At 43.4% G+C, this 20,228-nt stretch overlaps 1 protein-coding gene across 1 annotated transcript in view; it reads right to left on the bottom strand.

Annotated features, from left to right (window-relative positions):
* The window catches only part of p2rx1 (purinergic receptor P2X, ligand-gated ion channel, 1), a 70,605-nt gene that overhangs the window by 8,724 nt on the left and 41,653 nt on the right, over positions 1 to 20,228 (bottom strand). Inside the window, exons 4-9 of the mRNA XM_048612722.1 lie at positions 19,392 to 19,461; positions 11,578 to 11,674; positions 7,556 to 7,636; positions 7,320 to 7,461; positions 6,468 to 6,604; positions 3,118 to 3,208 (exon numbers count right to left, since the gene is read on the bottom strand). Coding sequence (XP_048468679.1) covers positions 3,118 to 3,208; positions 6,468 to 6,604; positions 7,320 to 7,461; positions 7,556 to 7,636; positions 11,578 to 11,674; positions 19,392 to 19,461 — 618 coding nt within the window. The remainder of the gene's footprint in view (positions 1 to 3,117; positions 3,209 to 6,467; positions 6,605 to 7,319; positions 7,462 to 7,555; positions 7,637 to 11,577; positions 11,675 to 19,391; positions 19,462 to 20,228) is intronic.

Here is a 20,228-nt window from a genome sequence, read left to right as displayed (position 1 = left end):
AATGGCAGAGGAGTTGAACAAATATTTTGCATCAGTATTCACAGTAGAAAATACTAATATTGTTCCAAATTACTAAATATGCAAGGGGCAAAAGGACGAGAGAAAATAAACACAATAACTAACACTGGAGGAACCGTGCTTGGGAAACTAATGGAGTTAAAAACTGATATGTCCCATTGTCCTGATAGGATATATTCTAGGACATTAAAGGCAATAGTTACAGAAATAATGGATGCAATGGTAGTAATCTTCCAAGAATACATTGACTCTGAAAAAGTTCCAGAGGACTAGAAAGCTGGCAATGTAACACCTTTATTTATAAAAGGAAGGTGATAAATAATATGTAATTATAGACTATTGAAATGTAGAAAATAGGAGTAGACCTTTCAGCCCTTCGAACCTGCTCCACTATTCAGTATGATCATGGCTGATCATCCAATTTGGTACTCTGTTCCCGCTTTCTCCCCATACCCTTTGATCGCTAATAACTTTATCTAACTTCTTCTTGTAACATTCAATGTTTTGGCCTCAACTGCTTTCTGTGGCAGAGAATCCCACAGGCTTCTCACTCTCTGGGTGAAGGCATTTCTCCTCATCTCAGTCCAAATGACTTACCCTGTATCCTTAGACTGTGACCCTTGGTTCTGGATCCCCTAGTCATTGGGAACATCCTTTCTGCATTTACCCTGTGCAATAATGCTAGAATTTGGTAGATTTCTATGAGATCCCCCTCATTCTTCTAAAGTCCAGTGAATATAATTCTAACCACTCCAAACTCTCTTCACATGTCAGTCCTGTCATCCCAGAAATCAGTCTGGTAAATCATTGTTTAGGCCAGTTAGCTTATTTGTTATTGCGAAAATATTAAGAGTCCGTTATAAGGGATGAAATAGCAGCGCATTTAGAAATACATAATATGATCAAACAGAGTCAAATGGCTTCATGACAGGGAAATCATGCCTGACAAATTTACTAGAATTCTTTGAGGATGTAACCACAGGATAGATAAAGGGGAAGCAGTGGATGTAATATATTTAGACTTTCACCAGACATTCAATAAAGTGCCACACATTAGGCTACTGTATTGAAGCCATTGGTTGGAGGTAGTTTATCAGCATGGATAGGGATTGGCTAACTAACTGACAGAGATCTGGGATAAGGGGGCCATTTTCAGAATGGCAACTTGTAACTAGTGGAGTGCCTCAGGGATCAGTGCTGGGTTTGTTACGATATACATTAATGATTTGGATGAGGAAAGTGAATGTAAGATTGCTAAGTTTGTAGATGACACAAAGAGTCTACAGAGGTTATGGACAGGGTAAGTGAATGGGCAAGAACTTAGCAGATGGAATATAATTTGGGGAAATGTGAAGTCATGCAATTTGGCAGGAAGAGTAGAGGAACTGAATATTATTGAAATGGGGAAAGACTACAGAAAGCTACAGAACAGAGAAATTTGGATATGCTTGCCTATGAATCACAAAACTCTAGCATCAGTCTCAGTGGGTAATAGAGAAAAAAAATGGAATGTACGCTTTTATTTCAAAGGAAATGGAATATAAAAGTTAGCAAGTTTTGCTAAAGCTATACAAGGTACACTAGTTAAACTGCAGCTGGAATACTTGAACAGTCTTGGGTCTAATATCTGTGTAAAGATATATTGGCCTGAGAGTCAGTTCAGAGAAGGTTTACTGGGCTAATCCCAGGTCTAAGGACAGGTTGAGCAGATATGGCCGGTACTCATTGGAGTTTAGAAGAATGAGAGGTGATCTTATTGAAATGTATGAGGTTCTTAGGGACCTGACAGATGCAGAAAGTTTGATTCCCCCTTGTGTGAAAGAGGTGCAGAAGGCAGAATCTCAGAATAATTGAATTGAATTAGTTTTATTATTACATGTACTCAAACGAGTACAGTGAAAAGTTTACAAGTTGCCACTTATGCTGTCATCTTAGGTACAAGGTACGCAGGTACAGATTCTTCAGTACAAGTTCTTAGGAAGATAAGGGGTGACACATTAAAGACAGAAGTGAGGAAGAATTTTTTTCAGAGGACAGTGAATCTGCAGAATTCTTTACTGCAAACGGCTGTCGAGGCTGGTTATTAAGTATATTCAAGGGTGAGAGAGACAGATTTTTAACCAGTAAGGAAACCGAGGGTTATGGGGGCAAAAGGCAGGAAGTGGAGTTGAGGATTATCAGATCAGCCATGGTTAGTGGATCAGACAGTGCCTTGACCGAAGGTGTAGCGCTGACGTGTGACAGCACTGTGACTAATGGGGTTTCTCTGGCCCTTGCAGTGTAAACTTGGCTGTCACATTGACAGCAGAAGACAGATGGAGCCAAACGACTGATTCATTGTTAGCACTATTTCCACACAAGTGAAGAGCCTGTTTCAGAAATCAATTTATCTCGAGAGGTACGTGGGTCAATTACCTTCATGTATTTAGTCTAAAGGAAGAGTGTACAGTTTGTGAATCTCAATTAATACCCTATTAGCCTGTTGAATGTTAAATATTTATAGTCTGAGCATCAACCCAATAGAGTGAACACATTATAGAACATGGTCATCTGAGTAACGCAGCAAGATTTGTCTATTTGATCCCTGGTCTACTTTTATTCCCCATTAAGGTTTGCCCTTGTTTGTTAGAAATTTATGATTGACCTGTAGAATTGGTTGGTGATACTGAATGCAAGGAAATATAGAACACAAGTATAGACCCAAAACGTAACGCTTTATATTGGGGATTTTTTTTCTATTTGCCAAATATTGAATAATGAATCTAAAACAAATGATTGTCTCAAATGGAAACTGTAGATTCAAAGTGGTTGTTTTGATTACACCACACTGTGTGGTTTCTGAGATCAGATTTTTGGATGGAAATGACTCTTAGAGTACCACCAGTAAAACAGACCCATCAGACAACTCACCACTATCCTGCTCATTGAGGGGAAAAATAGAAAATTCACAGAGACTTTGGGAAGGGAGAAACATCTTTAGGATAATTTAGAAAGAGTTATTACCTATCAAATATTACCTTGGGCTATCCTAAGGTAGTGTCTGATGTAAATTCCATTCCCTTCACTTAATAATATCACCCAAAAATAAGAGAGCCTTACCTTCCCATGAACCATAATATCTAATCGAATTCCATACACTTTGTAAAGGTCTCTCATTTCCACACCATTTTCCTTGTAGTATTTAGCATACCTTTGAAAAAGAAATTTGGGCAACGTTAGTGAACCTTGAAACAAAGAAAGACTTGCATTTCAATATCACCTATCATATTGTCAGGCCTCGCAAACCACTTTAAGCCAATGAGGTAATTTAGAAGTTGTTCTATGTTCTAGAAGTGAGTGCAGTAATGTAAGAAAAACAGTGGCTAATTGAGTAGAACAATTCCTAGCAACAGCCAAGTGATGATGTATTGATAACCTGTTTTTTATGTAATTTGAGGAATACTGCCCAGGGCATAGGGAGAGGGCTACCTGTTCTTCCTTGAAATCATGCCATGGGATCCAATGTGATGATCAGACAGAGCATGATGAATATAAGAACTAAGAGCATGGGGGTGCTATTCAGCCCCTCGAGCCTGCTCCACCATTTGATACCTTCATGGCTGTTCTTATCTCAGCCTCGACTCCTCTTTCCTGCCCACTCTCCATGATCCTTCAACCCATTACTCATTAAAAATCTACCTCCTCCTCCTTTCACTTCCTTCGACTTTAAGTACCAAGAGTTTATCCAACAGTTCCTCCTAATCAGTTTTGAACTCTTCTCATGACTGAGTTCCCACCTTCGTTAAGATAGCCATACCTTGTAGGTAAAGACAGAAGCAGGTATTCATTTCATACATCAACCATATCCCTTCATTCTTCACCCCCTTTTCATCTCTCGTCAGGCCTACTCCTCCTTTTAACACCCTTTCCTATTGATGCTCTTATAGAAGATTCTGGAATTCTCCTTTCTCTTGGCCACCGGTCTTTTGCCATCATCTATCTTTGCTTCTCTCATATGCTTTTCACCTGTTCTCTGAACCTTTGTATTCAGCTTGGTTCTCACCTCTGCTTTCTACCAGTTACCTACCAGAACCATAACTTTTCTTTTTTATCTTAATTTGTATCTCCTTTATTATTCAGGGATCCTTTGCTTTTTGAGGGAATATACTTTGGCCATGCCTGAATTTTTGTAGTCCATTGTTCACTTACAGTTTTTGTCTCTAAACTTTGTCCTCCAGTATATTTGGCCCAGTTCTGCTCTTCACACATTGAAGTCCACTCTCCACCAGTTGGTTTTCTTACTCTGGATCGTTCATTGTCCTTTTCTACTGTAATTCTGAACCTTATTTTATTTTATTTTATTCATTTGTGGGACATGGGCATCATTGGCTAGGCCAGCATTAATTGACTGTCTCTAGTTACGAAGATGTTGGTGGTGAACTGCCTTCTTGAACCACTGCAGTCCATGTGCTATGGGTAGACTGCTGTTAGGGAGGGACTTCCAGGATTTTCACCCAATGACAGTGAAGGAACGGCGAAATATTTCCAAGTCAGGATGGTGAGTGGAGGGGAACTTGCAGGTGTTGGTGTTCCCACGTATCTGCTGCCCTTGTTGTTCGAGATGGAAGTGGTCGTGGGTTTGGAAGGTGCTGTCTGAGGAGCTTTGGTGAGTTTATGCAGTGCACCTTGTAGATAGTACATACTGCTCTACTAAGCATCGGTGTTGGAGGGACCAATCAAGCAAGTTGACTTATCCCAAATGGTATCAAAAGTTTTGAGTGCTGGTGAAACTGCACGCATCCAGGCAAGTGGAGAGTATTCCATCACACTCCTGACTTGTGCCTTGTAGATAGTGGACAGGCTTTGGGGAGTCAGGATGTGAGTTACTTGCTTCAGGATTCCCAGCCTCTGACCTGCTCTTGTAGCTATGTGGTATTTATGTGGTGAGTCCAGTTCCATTTCATGATTTACACCAATTCTGACATGTTACTTGAAGACCAATTCAAAATACCGGTTCAGTTCATCTGCCACGCTATTTAATGTAAATCCTCTCTCCTTCCCTCACGAGAATGCTGACCCCAGCAAAGTTTAGGAGTAGACTGTTGCAATGGTACAAATTTCACTTCCCCTAGTGATGCCAGTGTTCTATAAACCCCTCCTACATCAGAGCCACACATTCATTCCTCTAATCAGATTTGTCCTATGTCAATTTTCACATGGTTTAGTTAATCATGCAGTCATTATTAACTTTGAGATTCTGCTTCTTAATTTAGTGTCACCCTCTCATACTGACGATATACATTCCTTCTCTTGTCTTCCATTCAAAGTTCCTCCTCAGCCCTCAGCAGATTTTGTAAACTCTGGTACCAGGCAGGCAACACAGCCATCTGAACTCTTGTTGCAGAGAACATGGTCAATCTCCCTTAGTACACTGTGTGCACAGAGTCACTATATTCCCTTTCATTCCCCTTCTCCACTTAAACTGCTTCCTGTATAACATTTCCATGGTTAACATTAATAGAAGTTGCTGGAAAAGTTCAGCAGGTCTGGCAGTGTCTGTGAAGAAAAATCAGAGTTAACGTTTCGGGTCCGGTGATCCTTCCTCAGAACGGACCCGAAACATTAACGCTGATTTTCTCTTCACAGATGCTGTCAGACCTGCTGAGCTTTCCCAGCAACTTCTGTTTTTCTTCCTGATTTACAGCATCCGCAGTTCTTTCAGGTTTTAATTCCACGGTTAAGTTAACTCCTCTATCCTTTAGTCTTCACTGTCATCCAGACAAACTGAAAGAACATCAAACCTTTTGGATGGTTGCGCAGACTGAGGTTCCTGTCCTTCAGGTTCTTTTACCTTGCTCAGCTGCAGACACATACTCATCTATCCCTGACCACTGCCGTAACAATGGATCATGATCCTGGGCTACTTACTTATGGGCTAGACTTTTAATTACAAAAGTGTTCTTGTCGAAGACAACATATAGTTAAAAGACGGTGCTGAGGTAGCTTCAGTCGCTGACAATGCCCTGAGGATGAACTGTGGAATACCACATTTGAAAAGGTGTCAAGGCAATTCCAAATAGCAGCCCTTTAATGGGAGAGATGCAATCCAAAACAAACTGGACTGTAATCTTCTGAGGCTGCACAACAACGAGGAGCTGACGTACCGGCATTGTGGTCTCCATCTCAGCTAATCCTGCCAGAGATCCAGGGAGATTTTATCACCCTCCTCCACCATCCCCACCCCTACCCCCTCCCCCCAGCCCACCACCTGCCCCCTGCCACCCCAGGCTCTCCTTGCAGCTTTTTCACTTCTGTACAACTGAGATTAACCCAGTTATATGGAATCACAAAGACACAAGCTGATATAATGTGTCACTACACCAACAGATGGTTTTACCAAACAGCATGCTGCATTTTTTTCACGAAACACAAGTGCTGTCAATTTCCAACTCCTGCTGTGAGTTTCTTACCTGAAATTAAATCCTGCTGACACCTGCTCCTTGCCTATGCCCCCGTAGAGTTGATGGAAGCTGTATTTGGGTTTACAGTATTTCTCTGACCAATCCAGGTCACAGTTCCAATCTATCACAATCCCGATCATACCACCCTTCAACAGAAAACACACACTGTGACCAGAATCACACTATCAGACCTTTTAAAACATTATTCCATGATTATGGGCATCACTAGCTTAACCAGTATTTACTACCCATCCCAAGCTGCCCTTGAGATATGATTGCAATATCTTGAGAGACAGGGTGGATGGAGAGTAACTGCACCCTCTCATAAGAGGGTCAAAAACAAAAGGGCACAGTTATAAGATAATATGCAAAAGAAGCAAATGAGAGGTGAGGAAAATCTTCTCCACACAGCGAATAGTTAGGGTTTGGAATGCACTGCCTTGAAGTGTGGTGGAGGCAGGTTTGATTGAAGCATTCAAGAGGGCATTGGATGATCAGTTAAGTAGAAATGATATTCGGGGTTATGGAGAAAAGGCCACAGCTCAGCAATAAGTCATTATGCCTGTTCAGGGAGCCAGTATAGGCACAACAGGCTGAACTGCCTCCTCCTGCATTGTAATGATTCTGTGCTTTTGATCGTGAGCTGCCTTCCTATATCGATCCAGTCTATTGGGTGCAGTTACGCCCAAAGTGCTGTCAGGGAGTGAGTTCCAGGATATAGCATTACAGAATGTGTCTCTATCATCCTTAAATGCTTCAGTGCAGGTTATGTTAAATTAAGCCAGCTACCGTTGCTTTCTGCTAGTTGCATTGCCATTGATTAGTTGGAGGCCAATGCTCTTGGTGCAAGTCTACACTTACCTTATACGCCAAGGCAGTGAAATTCTCTTTAAGTTCTTCAACAATGTATCCCAAACGGAACACGGGACATAGAGGATCACGGACCTTATGGTAGGTGCAATTTTTCAGAGTTGCTTTGGTTACTGATTCCACTATATTCCGCCTGGAAAATACAGCTTTTTAATGAAGTTAAAGAGAAAATGCACTGCTTTTTGTAACAAAAATCAGTTTTAAAAAAATTGCATTCCCAAACATACCTTGAAACACCAAAGGCTGTAAAAGTGATTGCGTTCTTGATAAAAATAGTAAAGTTTTCTGCAGCCATCAACAATGGTGGACTAAGGAGAGGACAAGAGAAGACACCTGCATTAGTATAGTAGTCAAACTGCCTTGTATGAACTAACAAGCATCATAGTGAGGTCATTTTGACCTTGGGTTATGTGTAAAATGAGTGATACCACATCTGGGGGCTTGCAGTTTTCAGAAATGGAGAGATTTTCAACACCAGCGGTATTGACACTGCCCAATCCATAGTATTGGCTACACTTCCAACTCCCCGTATCTATGTTCTCAAATCATTGCTGAAATAACTTACCACAAAGGAATACAAATTGTGTAGAGATCTTTCATATTTGTGAAAGTGACAGAAGGGAAAACCATTAGGTCTGCTCCACATGAAAAGTGGGGGAGGTGATGGCCTGGTGGTGTTATCACTGGGCTGTTAATCCAGAGGACCCCCATAATGTGCTAGAGGCTGGGTTCAAATCCTGCCACAGCAGATGGTGGAATTGAATTCAAAGAAAGAAAGTCTGGAGTTAAGAGTCTAATGATGGCCATGACCCCATTGCTAATTGTTGGAAAGGAAACCTCCATCCTTACCTGGTTTGGTCTATATGTAACTCCAGACCCACAGCAAAGTGGTTGACTTTTAACTGCCCACCTCTGGGCAATTAGGGATGGGCAATGAATGCCAGTCTGGCCAACAACGCCATCATCCCATCAATGAATAAAAGAAAAAACGCAGAAAGCGTTGGAAGGGAAAATCCAAACTTAGAGCCAAAGAAGCTGAGGGTAGAGCCACCAATGGTGGAACAGTTAACATTGGGAATGCTTGAGATGCAGGAGATCAGGAGAAATTGTATCGATTGGGGACTGGATTGGTAAGGATAGAACAAAGTTGTAGAACAATGGGCACAGTATGCGTTGGGGACTCTTCCCAAAGAGCCAGTACAGTCATGATGGGTCAAACAGCCTCCTTCTGTTCTATATTATTATATAATAGCCTAAGAGGAAGGGGCACCCCATTTGGCTGAGTGCTCCCACCTTCCTGGCCGGTAAACCTTTTGTTGCAGCGGAACCTAGTTTGTCACACAGATCTCCACAAGCATGTAGGCACATTCTGGGCAGGAACCTGACCTGAATTCATGAAGACTGGGCAAATTATTTCTTTGTTTGCTTGGAGGTCGAATGGAGCAGAGATAGCAATGTCTAGGGAGTGCTAGGTGGATATCTGAAATCCACTCCCATTGCCTCAGACCCATGCCAATCCCAAGCAAAAGATGTGCCAACCCACTGATCTCAGAGTGACTGCCTCTAGTGAGCCCAAGCCCCACAGAAAACCCATGCTGGTGGGTCACAAGTGGGACCAGAGAGCCATCTCTCTTCAACACCATAGCCACAGTGAGTCTGTAAATGGTATGAATCAGTACTGGAAATCTCTCCGTCTTAAAATAATGCAGATGCTATAATTTAGCAACACAAATTCCGACACACTTATCAGGTCTGTCAGATTGTGTTTCAGATATATATTATGCCTCAGTGCAGGAGTGAGCATGAGTGTATGTACCTGTGTGTATGTGTCTGAGTATACATGCACGTGTGTGATTGTATGTGGCTGTGTGTGAGTGTGTGCATGAGCATGTGTGTGTCTATGCGTGAGTGTGTTAGTGTGTGGCTGAGAGTAAATGGGTGTGTGTAAATGTGTGTCTGAGTGTGGGAGAGTTGTGAGAGAGTATTTCAGTGCTTGTGTAAATGTAAGTGAGTCTATTTTGTGTGTGTGACTGATGTCAGTGTGTATGTGGCGTGTGCTAGTGAGCATGTGCCTATTTGTGTAAGTGAGTATAATGTTCCAAAATGAACATTCATGAACGAGATGGCTTTAATGGTAATCGATGATCGGTTTCATGGTCTGAATCGCTGAGATTGGCTTTATATTTCAGATTTATTAATTAAATTCAAATTTCACCAGCTACTGTGTTGGGATTTGAACGTGTGTGTGTGAGTGTATGTGTGTGGCTTTGTGTGTGTGTCAGTGTGTTTGTGTAAATGCGTGGGTGTGCATGTGTGTGCACACGTGTATGTGAGTGCACGCGTGTAAGAGTATGTGTATATGCATGTGTGTAAGTGTGTGTGCGTGTGAATGTGTGTGCATGTGTGTGTGAGGGTGTGTTTGTTTATGAGTGAATTTGGCTCTTTGTTTAGGGTTATGTAGCTGTGAGTGTGTGTGCATGTGTGTGTGAGGGTGTGTTTGTTTATGAGTGAATTTGGCTCTTTGTTAGGGTATGTAGCTGTGAGTGTGTGTGCATGTGTGTGTGAGGGTGTGTTAGTTTATGAGTGAATTTGGATGTTTGTTGGGGTGTATGTAGCTGTGAGTGTGTGCCGGTACGAATGTGTGAGAGAATGTGAGTGTGACTTTTCCATGTTCTTTATTTCCTTTCCCTTTGTGAACTGTTTCTATGTAATGTCCTCTAGGACCAGCCAACAGGGCATAGCTGCTCGGTCACTCACTGTCTGACTTTCTGACTGTGCCCAGTGTATTCTGCTTTTCAGAAGCTTGTTTCTCAGTGCCAATCCTTTAAATGTTCACAGGTAAAGCTGGGCTCCAGCCAGTCTATCAATGGAATCAGAACTCACCCTGAAAATTCACCTTTTCCTCAATGAAAGGGGTAGCTCTGGCCTCCAGACTGTCCTAGGCCCTTGGCTGCCAGCTGTCTCCCAAAGTACTTTAAATTGAGGGGTGATAGATATAGGACAGATGTCAGAGGTAGGTTCTTTACTCAGAGAGTAGTAAGGGCGTGGAATGCCCTGCCTGCAAAAATAGTACACTCGCCCACTTTAAGGGCATTTAAATGGTCATTGGATAAACATATGGATGATAATGGAATAGTTTAGGTTAGATGGGCTTCAGATTGGTTTCACAGGTCGGCGCAACATCGAGGGCCGAAGGGCCTGTACTGCGCTGTAGTGTTCTCTGTTCTATGTTCTATGTTCTACTACAACAGCAGGGACACCAAATACTTCACCTCCCACTGAACTCCATGTACATCAATCAATAGAGAGGTATAGAGGGCAAAGAAATCACAAGCTGCTCTCCAACATGCAATGGTGCAGAGGCTTAGTGGTTAGCACTGCTGCCTCACAGTGCCAGGGACTTGGGTTTGATTCCACCCTTGGGTGACTGTCTGCGTGAAGATCTTCCCAGGTCTGCATGGATTTCCTCCCGGTGCTCTGGTTTCCTCCCACAGTCCAAAGATGTGCAAGTTAGATGGATTGGCCAGGCTAAATTGCCCTCTGTGTCCAAGGATGTGTAGGTTAGCCATGGACAGTGCAGGGGGATTGGTCTGGGTGGGATGATGTTTGGAGGGTCAGTGTGGACCTGTTGGGCTGAATGGTTTGTTTTCACACTGTAGAGATTCTATTCTGTATGTACACTGCTTATTTAAATCACTTTTGTACTCTTTGCAGAATGTACGCATCGCTGGCCACAGACCAGCATTTGTAACCCACCCGTAATTGCCCTGGGGAAGATGGTAGTGAGCTGCCTTCTTGAATCAATGCAGTCCTTGGCGTGTAGGACCCACAATGCAGTGAGAGAAGGAGTTCCAAGATTTTGACCCAGTGACACAATAGTAATGGTCATATATTTCCAAGTCTGGAGAGGAACTTGCAAGTGGTGGTGTTCCCATGTATCAACTGCCTTTGTCCTTCCAATAGAAGAGGTCACAGGTTTATAAAATGTTGTCTCAGGAGACTTGGTGAGTTGATGCAGTGCAGTGTAAATGGTACACACTGCTGTTGCTGTCTGTCAGTGATGGGGGGAGGGAGTGAGGGTCTGGGTCAAGAGTTTTTGCATTTTGTGCTGTATGGTCTCTTTGTCTGAAATTTCTTTGGCATTCTGTAAGCAGGAAGGAACTGGATTTGACGGAGAGGCCATGAGAATCGGTCTCTCTCATGACCAACACAAAAGTTGCCAGGCCGGGAATCAGATAAGAATCCTTACTTTGAAACGATGCTGTCATCTTCGACTGGGCACCATCCAAAGATTTCACACGTCTTGCTTCCTGCAGTGTTGTTTCGACATTTCCCACTCATTATGCCTGGCGAGATCAAAAATTCCAACAAGTTCAGTCAAAGAATTTACACTACATCCCTATTGTCCTCCATGTAACTATTCCCCCTTATCTCTCAGCAATTTTTGTTATTCTCTCATAAAGTCAGAGTCATACAGGAAACAGACCCTTTGGCCCAACTCGTCCATGCCAACCAGGTGTTCCAACCTGAACAATTCTCGTTTGCCTGTGTTTGGCTCATACCTATCTAAATATTACCTGTTGATTTCCAAATGTCTCTTAAATGTTGTAAATGTACCTGACACTACCACTTCCTCTGACAGCTCGTTCCATATACGCACCACCCTCTGTGTGAAAAAGTTACCCCTCAGGTCCCTTTTAAATCTTTACCCTCTCTCACCTTAAACCCATGCCCTCTAGTTTAGAACTCCCCTACCCTGGGGAAAAGACCTGGGCTATTCACCTTATCTATGCCCGTCATGATATATAAATCTCTCTAAGATCACCCCTCAGCCTCCAACACTCCAGGGAGAAGATTCCCAGCCGATCAAGTCTCTCCTTATAACTCAGACCTTCCAGATTTGGCAACAACCTTGTAAATCTTTTTTTGGACCCTCTCCAGTTTAATAATATCCTGCCTATAGCAGGGCGACCAGAATTAGAAACAGTACTCCAAATATGGCCTTACCAATGGGACAACATTAATCGTTTTCCTGTCTTGTGGCACCTTGCCTTTGGCTGTTGATGAAAGAAACGTCTTTGCTACGGCCACAGCAATTTGTTCCCACAATGTTCTGGGATACATTTGCTCAGGTCACTTTATATGTTTTAAGACCTCCAGCACCTCCTCTTTTGTGATGTGGACTATTTCCCCAAGTTCCCTAGCTTCCATGTCCTTCTCCATAGTAAGTACTGACAAGAAATATTCATTTAGGATCTTGTAGAGTATAGAATCCGACAGAAGGATACAGGCCCTTCGGCCCAATTCAGACATGCTGACCAGGTTTCCTTAACTGCCCCAGACCCATTTGCCTGCATTTGGCCCATATCCCTCTAAACCTTTCCTATCCATGTACCTGTACAATTGTCTTTTAAATATTGTAATTCCATCCACTTCGACCACTTCCTCTGGCAGCTGGTTCCATATACACACCACCTTCTGTGTGAAAAGGTTGTCCCTCAGGTCCCTTTTAAATCTTTCCTCTCTCACCTTAAACCTATGCCCTCGAGTTTTGGACTCCCCTCCCCCGGGGAATAGGTCTTGGCTATTTTTCCTATCCATGCCCCTCATGCATTTATAGTCCTTGATAAGATCACCCCTTAGTCTAATATAATCCAGGGAAAGAAGTCTCAGCCTATCAGCCTCTCCTTATAACTCAAACCCTCCAATCTCTATAACATCCTTATAAAGCTTTTTTGTATCAGAGATAGTAGGAACTGCAGATGCTGAAGAATCTGAGATAACAAGGTGTAGAGCTGGATGAACACAGCAGGCCAAGCAGCATCGTAGGAGCAGGAAGGCTGACGTTTCGGGCCTAGACCATTCATCAGAACTGAGCTTTGGAGTTGGTAATCTGCCATCCTTACCCAGATGGAACTACATGGCCCATTTCTGATGAAGGGTCTAGGCCCGAAACGTCAGCTTTCCTGCTCCTACGATGCTGCTTGGCCTGCTGTGTTCATCCAGCTCTACACCTTGTTATCTCAAATCTTTTTTGTACCTTTTCCAGTTTAATAGCATCTTTCCTATAGCAGGACGACCTGAATTGTATGCAGTACTCCAAATATGCCCCCATCAATATCTCATGCAGCTGTAACATGACATCCCAACTCCTGTGCTCAATGCTCTGATTGATGAAGGCCAGCATGCCAAATGCCTTCTTAGCCACCCTGTCTACCTGTGACACCACTTTCAAGGAACGATGTATCTGCACCCCTGCATCACTCTGTTCAACGACACTCCCCAGGGCCCTACCATTAACTGTAAATGCTGTCCTGTAGAGTGCCATGCAGTTCCATCTGGGTAAGGATGGCAGATTTCCATCTCCAAAGGTCATCAGTGAAACAGAATATTCAGTGATAGTCAGTAATGGTCACCATTAGTGCAATTAGGTTTACATTCCTGATTCCATCAACTCATTGAGGCCACTTAGACAGCAGCTTCCAAACTTAAAACCACTGCCATCTCAAAGAAGAAGGGTTGTGGATACATGGGAACAACGCCATCTGCAAGCCTGCCTCCAGGCCACTCACCATCCCGACTTGGAAATATATTGTCGGTCCTTCAGTGTCGCTAGGTCAAAATCCTGAAAACAGCACCCATCCTAAGAGCATTCTGGGAGTAGCTATACCACACAGTCTGCTGTGGTTCAAGAAGGCAGCTCACCACCACTTTCTGGATTACATTTGAATGACAGGTTCAGTGATATTACCAGAAGACCATTTCTGAACGTAATGTGGATGACTACATTTCACACTATCAGATACCATTAGTGACAGAATGTTCTGAGTCGTGAGACAGAGGAAGACCAAACAGTAGAGAACTGCCATAATGAAACAGGCCAACAAAGGTCAGAAGGTACAGATCTATAAAAGTGAAATTAGGAGCTTAATGTTTCCTCAGAAACTGTTATACTCAGGGCACCCGTGGACGCTGTCCCTGACTGTTTGATTAGAAAAGCCATTGCAACAGCTGAATTCCATGCATTTCAGAAAAAGTATCTTCAAGCAATTATAACAGACTGTACTTTTATCTTGATAACTAACTGCTTATATCTGCATTTTAGTTAATAACTGCATCATTTTTACATTGTAACTTTCAGCAATAGTTGTGTGATAAATTATTTATCTTGTTTAAAACAAAAGTTTTGCCGTTAGCTATTTTTAAATTTGGAACATTCAACTGCTAAAAGAGGGTTAAATAAGGTACAAAAATTCACAGGTCACAGACAAGCCTGGTGCTCCAGCCAAGCAGGAAGGAGTGATCCCATCCATTCCTTGTTCTAGTCCTGTTCCGGCCCCCACCCACAACTCTTTCTCCGATACATTGATGATATCGTCGGCGCTTCCCTCTCTCATCTGGAATTGGAGAACTTCATCAATTTTGCCTCCAATTTCCACCCTGCCCTCACTTTCACCTGGTCTATCTCTGACTCCTCCCTTCCCTTCTTTGACATTTCTGTTTCCATTTCTGGGGATAGACTGGCCACTAATATCCATTACAAACCCACTGACTCCTACAGCTATCTGGCCTATACATCCTCACACCCTGCTTCCTGTAAAGACTCCATCCCATTCTCTCAGTTTCTCCGTCACATGTGTTCCGATGAGGCCAACTCCGATAAGGGAGCCTCCGAAATATCCACCTTCTTTCTCAACTGAGGATTCCCCAGCTCCGTTGTCGACAGGGCCTTCAATCAGGTCCGACCCATCTCCCGCACTTCCGCCCTCACCCCTTCTCTTCCCTCCCACAACAACAATAGGGTTCCCCTTGTCCTCACCTACCATCCCACCAGCATGCACATCCAGAAGATCATCAGACGCCATTTCCGCCATCTCCAGCGAGATGCCACCACCAGACACATATTCCCCTCCCCTCCCTTGTCTGTGCTCCGCAGGGACCGTTCCCTCTGGGACACCCTGGTCCACACTTCCTTCACCCCCAACACCTCCCCACAGCCCTACAGCACCTTCCCCTGTAACCGGTGAAGGTGCAACACCTGCCCATTTACCTCCTCCCTCCCCAGTATCCAAGGGCCCAAACATACCTTACAGGTGAAGCAGCACTTCACCTGCACTTCCCAGAATCTAGTCTACTGCATTCGCTGCTCACAATGTGGTCTCCTCTACATTTTTGAAACGAAGCGTAGACTTGGCAACCACTTCGCAGAACATCTATGTTCTGCTCGCAAAAAAGACCCTGAACTACCTGTTGCCTGCCACTTCAATGCATCACCCTGCTCCCTGCCCAACATCTCTGTCTCTGGCTTGCTACAGTGTTCCAGTGAAGCCCAACGCAAGCTGGAGGAACAACACCTCATTTTCGGCTTGGGGGCCCTACAGCCCCCCGGACTCAATATTGAGTTCAATAATTTTAGGGCCTAAACTCTCCCATGTCCCAGCCCCCTACTTCACACACCAGGCCTTGTTACCACATAACCTGCCACTACACACCCCCTGTTGTTAGTCACTAACAGTCCCCATTAACAACTACTCACCCTCCCAGCCCGATCGTTAGCAACTCCTTTGTCTGTCCAACTGTCTTTCTCTCTCTTTGGGCTCTATCCTATCGTTTACTCCCTACCCCACCCACCTCCCTATTTTCTGCATATAAACTGATGTTTTCCCAGCTGCTATCAGTACAGGAAGGGTCACCGGACCCGAAACGTGAACTCTGTTTTTTCCTTCACAGATGCTGTCAGACCTGCTGAGCTTTTCCAGCAACTTTGTTTTTGTTCCTGATGTATCGCTGAGGCTGAATAAGGCTCTGGTCAGACCATATTTGGAATATTGCGAGCAGTTTGAGCAACATTTGTAAGGAAGTATATGCTGTCATTAGAGGGATCCAGAGGATGTTTACAAGAACAATCATGGGGATGAAGGGCTTGTCACAGGAGGAAGGGTTGAGGACTCTGGGTGTGCACTCGGAGCTTGGAAGGATGAGGGGGGAATACAGAATACTGAGAGGCCTGGACAGGGTAGATGTGAAGAAGATATTTTCACTAGTAGGAGAGGCTAGGACCTGAGGGCACAGCCTCAGAATGAAGGGACAACCCTTTACAACAGAGATGAGGAGGAATTTCTTCAGCCAGAGGGTGGTGATTCTGTAGAACTCATTGCTGCATGAATCCTGAAGAAGGGTCCCGACCTGAAAAGTCAACTTTCCTGCTCCTCTGTTGCTGCCTGGCCTGCTGTGTTCCTCCAGCGACAAACATCCAGTTGTTTAGCTGTTAATGGGATGCAATATGTACACTGTTTAAATTAAGCCAAATGTAGTCCTGTAATCGGAGGCCCCAGTCATTGAGCCATCAAAGAGCAACCTACAGCCAAACCGTGGTACAAGCCTTTCCAAAGATCCCAGGCTGGGCTGATAATCCAATTGCTACATTACACTGAGTCTTGATGATAAGTGATCACCAACCATGTTCACCCAGAATGAGATGAGCTAAACTTCTTTTTTTCTGAGGAAGGGTCACCGGACCTGAAACGTTAACTCTGTTTTTTCCTTCACAGATGCTGCCAGAAACAACTTTGTTTTTGATCCTGATTTACAGCTTCTGCAGTTCTTTTGTTTTTAAACTTATTTCTTATTGTCCTGAAACAGTTTGGTTGCTTTGATGGTTTTTAGCAATAGGAAATAAGTTTCTCCTTGTAACCGAGTTCAAAATTAGTGGCTGCATTCATACACTGGCCATAAATAAAACTGCTTTTAATGGTCACCCCAGCACTAGGGGGAGCAGCGAGCAGACATGTGCAGAAAGGCAACGTCTAAATGAGGACCTCTCTGAAAATGGGCAAGACTGTCGGAAGTGCAGGGACTTTGCAGTAAATTTCTACCTGTTACATTAAGGTGAACAGTATCATTAGGGAAGGTGTTAGCCTAGTGGTAACATCATTCAACTAGTAATCCAGACCTGCAGGTTAATCTTAAAAACTCACTGCAACAGATACTGAAATATCAGTTCAAAAAAAAAATCTGGTGCTAAATGTTAGATTAATGGTGCAACTTGCGTTGATTGTTGCTTTAAAATAAAAACTGCAGTCAGTTGGTAGTGTGCATTAATGTGCTGTAAATCTACAGCCAGCGGGCAGTTGAAATTGGCAATTGCAGCTGACATATCTAAAACAAAAAATGCATTTTTAAACCTGTTCTTTGGAAAAAGCTGCATGGGCCACTTCTGTGTTAGCCCTATCGGAGCTGGAAATTTCCTGGCTGGGTGGGAGGTGTTGAAAGAGCATGTGTGTCAGGAGCTAGGTCACAGCTGTATTCAATAACATGGAACCTGAGCCTGGGTCTACAGGGATCCAGTGACATTGCCCTCTCCCTCAATCCTCACTGTACAGTTCTGTCCATTAAAGCTGGTCACTGTTCACTCCTGGAAGTGTAGATTTCATCTTACTACAGAGCAGTCCTCAAAAAGCTAGGCGTCTCTGTAACATAGCCATAACTATTATAGGGTTTTGTAAAATGGTCAAACTATAACATTGGACCAAAATTCTTCAGATATCTTTTGAGGATTCAGACAATGGTTCAAGTACTTGCCAAACACGGCATGCATTTTAATCCAGTAACGTGAGCGTCATAAAATCCGATTTTTGGTCTCATGGGTTTGAATCTCAGTCACAATTAGGACAATTATTAAGGATTTCTTCTTTGCTCATGAATGTTCAACAAATGGAGCAGATCTTCCAATAAAGGGGTGTGAACAAAATACATGGAATCACCCAACAGCCAATTGGCTTCAGTTTGGGGCTGTGGGTCTGTGATATCCTAGTAACTTTCCTCACCTTGTGATCAGATGCAGTATTGATGTGTCCGAGGCTGTGAGTCTCTTTCTGGTTGATTTATTGCCCAAGTATCACCCACCATTTGGACAAAAGCTTCAGATAATTACTGCTTTCTAGTCAGGTTTGAAGGACAAGAACTTGTTCACATCCCTTCCCTCCAAATTTCACAGGGAACTTTAGCCCTGAATTTCTCCAGGAATCATCTGCCCTAATCATCAGGAGGTGATTGGCTGAAAGTTGGTTGAGACAATGGAAATGGCCAAACCTGTTGATCATAAACTGGGATCATGCAAAAAAACCAAGGAGCCCATGTTTTAATTTGGACCATTTGCTCAGTGTACGCAGCCGTACATCGGTTCCCAGTTGAACAACACCGATTTAAAGTTCTCATCCTTAATTTCAAATCCCTAAATGACCTTACTTTATCCACTTCTTTGTATTCTCCTCCCATTCCACAACCCACTGAGAACTCTGTGGTCCCCTATTCTGAGGGTGACACAGTGGCTTGGCAGTCAGCACTGCTGTCTCACAGCACCAAGGACCTGGCTTTGATTCCACCTTCGGGTGACTGCCTGTGTGGAGTTTGCACATTCTTCCTGCGTCTGCGTGTGTTTCCTCCGGGTGCTCCGGTTTCCTCCCACAGTCCAAAGATGTGCATTTTAGGGTGTATTGGCCATGCTAAATTGTCCCAGAACGTGCAGGCTAGGTGGTCTAGCCATGGTAAATGCAGGGTTACAGGGATGGGATGGGATGCTCTTCAGCGGGGTGGTGTGGACTCGATGGGCTGAATGGCCTGCTTCTACACTGTAGGGATTCTATGATTGACTTCTTGAGCATCCCTGATTCTAGCTTCGGATTCAAGCTTCCTTCCAAATCTCTGCCTCACTTTTCTCCTCCCTCTTTGAAGAAACTTTTGGCCAACTGACCTAGCCTCCTGTGATACTTCAATGTGTCCAAGAGGCTATATAACTTCAAGTTGTTGTTGTTCATTTTCCTTGAGTTTCCACCAATCTCTTATCCCGATACATTTGGACCTGTGACAATAGCATTTGTTGCACTTTACAAGTGATTAAAACAAATGCTTTTGAGCTGAGTTGAAGTTGGGAAAATCTTACCATCCATTTGCTGAAATCACTGATTCATAGTGAAGTTATTTTTGAGGATGCTGTTTTGGTTTATCAATTTTAATAATTCGATTTCAGTACTTGAATTATAGAGTGATGGTGGATGTACTTACCTTGTCCATACCGGCTAAACTCTCCTGCCCTGCAGTCACTGTCAGATTCACACTTTTCGGAACTTTGAAGCTATTGATGAGATAACGAAACAAATTAGTTTTCCACCATTATCATTCCCATTCATACCATTCACCATTGAAGAATACCAACTTGAATGGGAGCCTTGGTTCAGTGGATAGTCCTCACATTTCAATGAGCCAGGTATGAAATTGAGGCTGACTATAGCCTAGGATTGAGGGAGTCTGCATTTTCCCGAGAGAGTATACTGAGAAAACAGAAGCTCAACTGAATGTCAGATACACTCCCAATGGGAGTTGATGCTAGACTGATCTCTATAAAACCAGCTGCCTGAAAGCCTAAAACCCAAATAATTATATGTTTATAGTTCATTACTTGATACCCTTAAGAGGTCAATATCCATATTAAGTCTTAACGTAACCATTCAAAACATATGAATCTAACGTATTTTCTGATCAGTCTAATGAGGGATCATAGAGGGGAGCATGTAGAGGTTGGCTTGATTCTAATTGGAGGCATTGGTCTGAGCTGCTCCATTGTTCTAAATATGGCAAACTAGGCCAACCAATAGAATTCCTGTCCTAAAGATGGCACCCACCATTTTCATAGGGAGCTAATACGGACAGTTCATAGTGTAAAATGGGCGGGTTAAGGGGTGCTTGTGGCGCAGTGACACTGTCCCTACCTCTGGGACAGAGGTTCCTAGTTCAAATCCAACCTAGCCTTGAGGTGTGTCATGGGTTGTTCAAACAGGATGATGAAAGTATCCTAACATAAGCATCTTAGCTCCATTGTGCACGTTACCCCCCAACATTTCT

The sequence above is a fragment of the Rhincodon typus genome, chromosome 26 (assembly GCF_021869965.1).
Source record: "Rhincodon typus isolate 14 chromosome 26, sRhiTyp1.1, whole genome shotgun sequence".
Lineage (NCBI taxonomy): Eukaryota > Metazoa > Chordata > Chondrichthyes > Orectolobiformes > Rhincodontidae > Rhincodon > Rhincodon typus.
The sequence above is the reverse complement of the archived record's forward strand: the minus strand, read 5'-3'. Positions and strand labels throughout refer to the sequence as shown.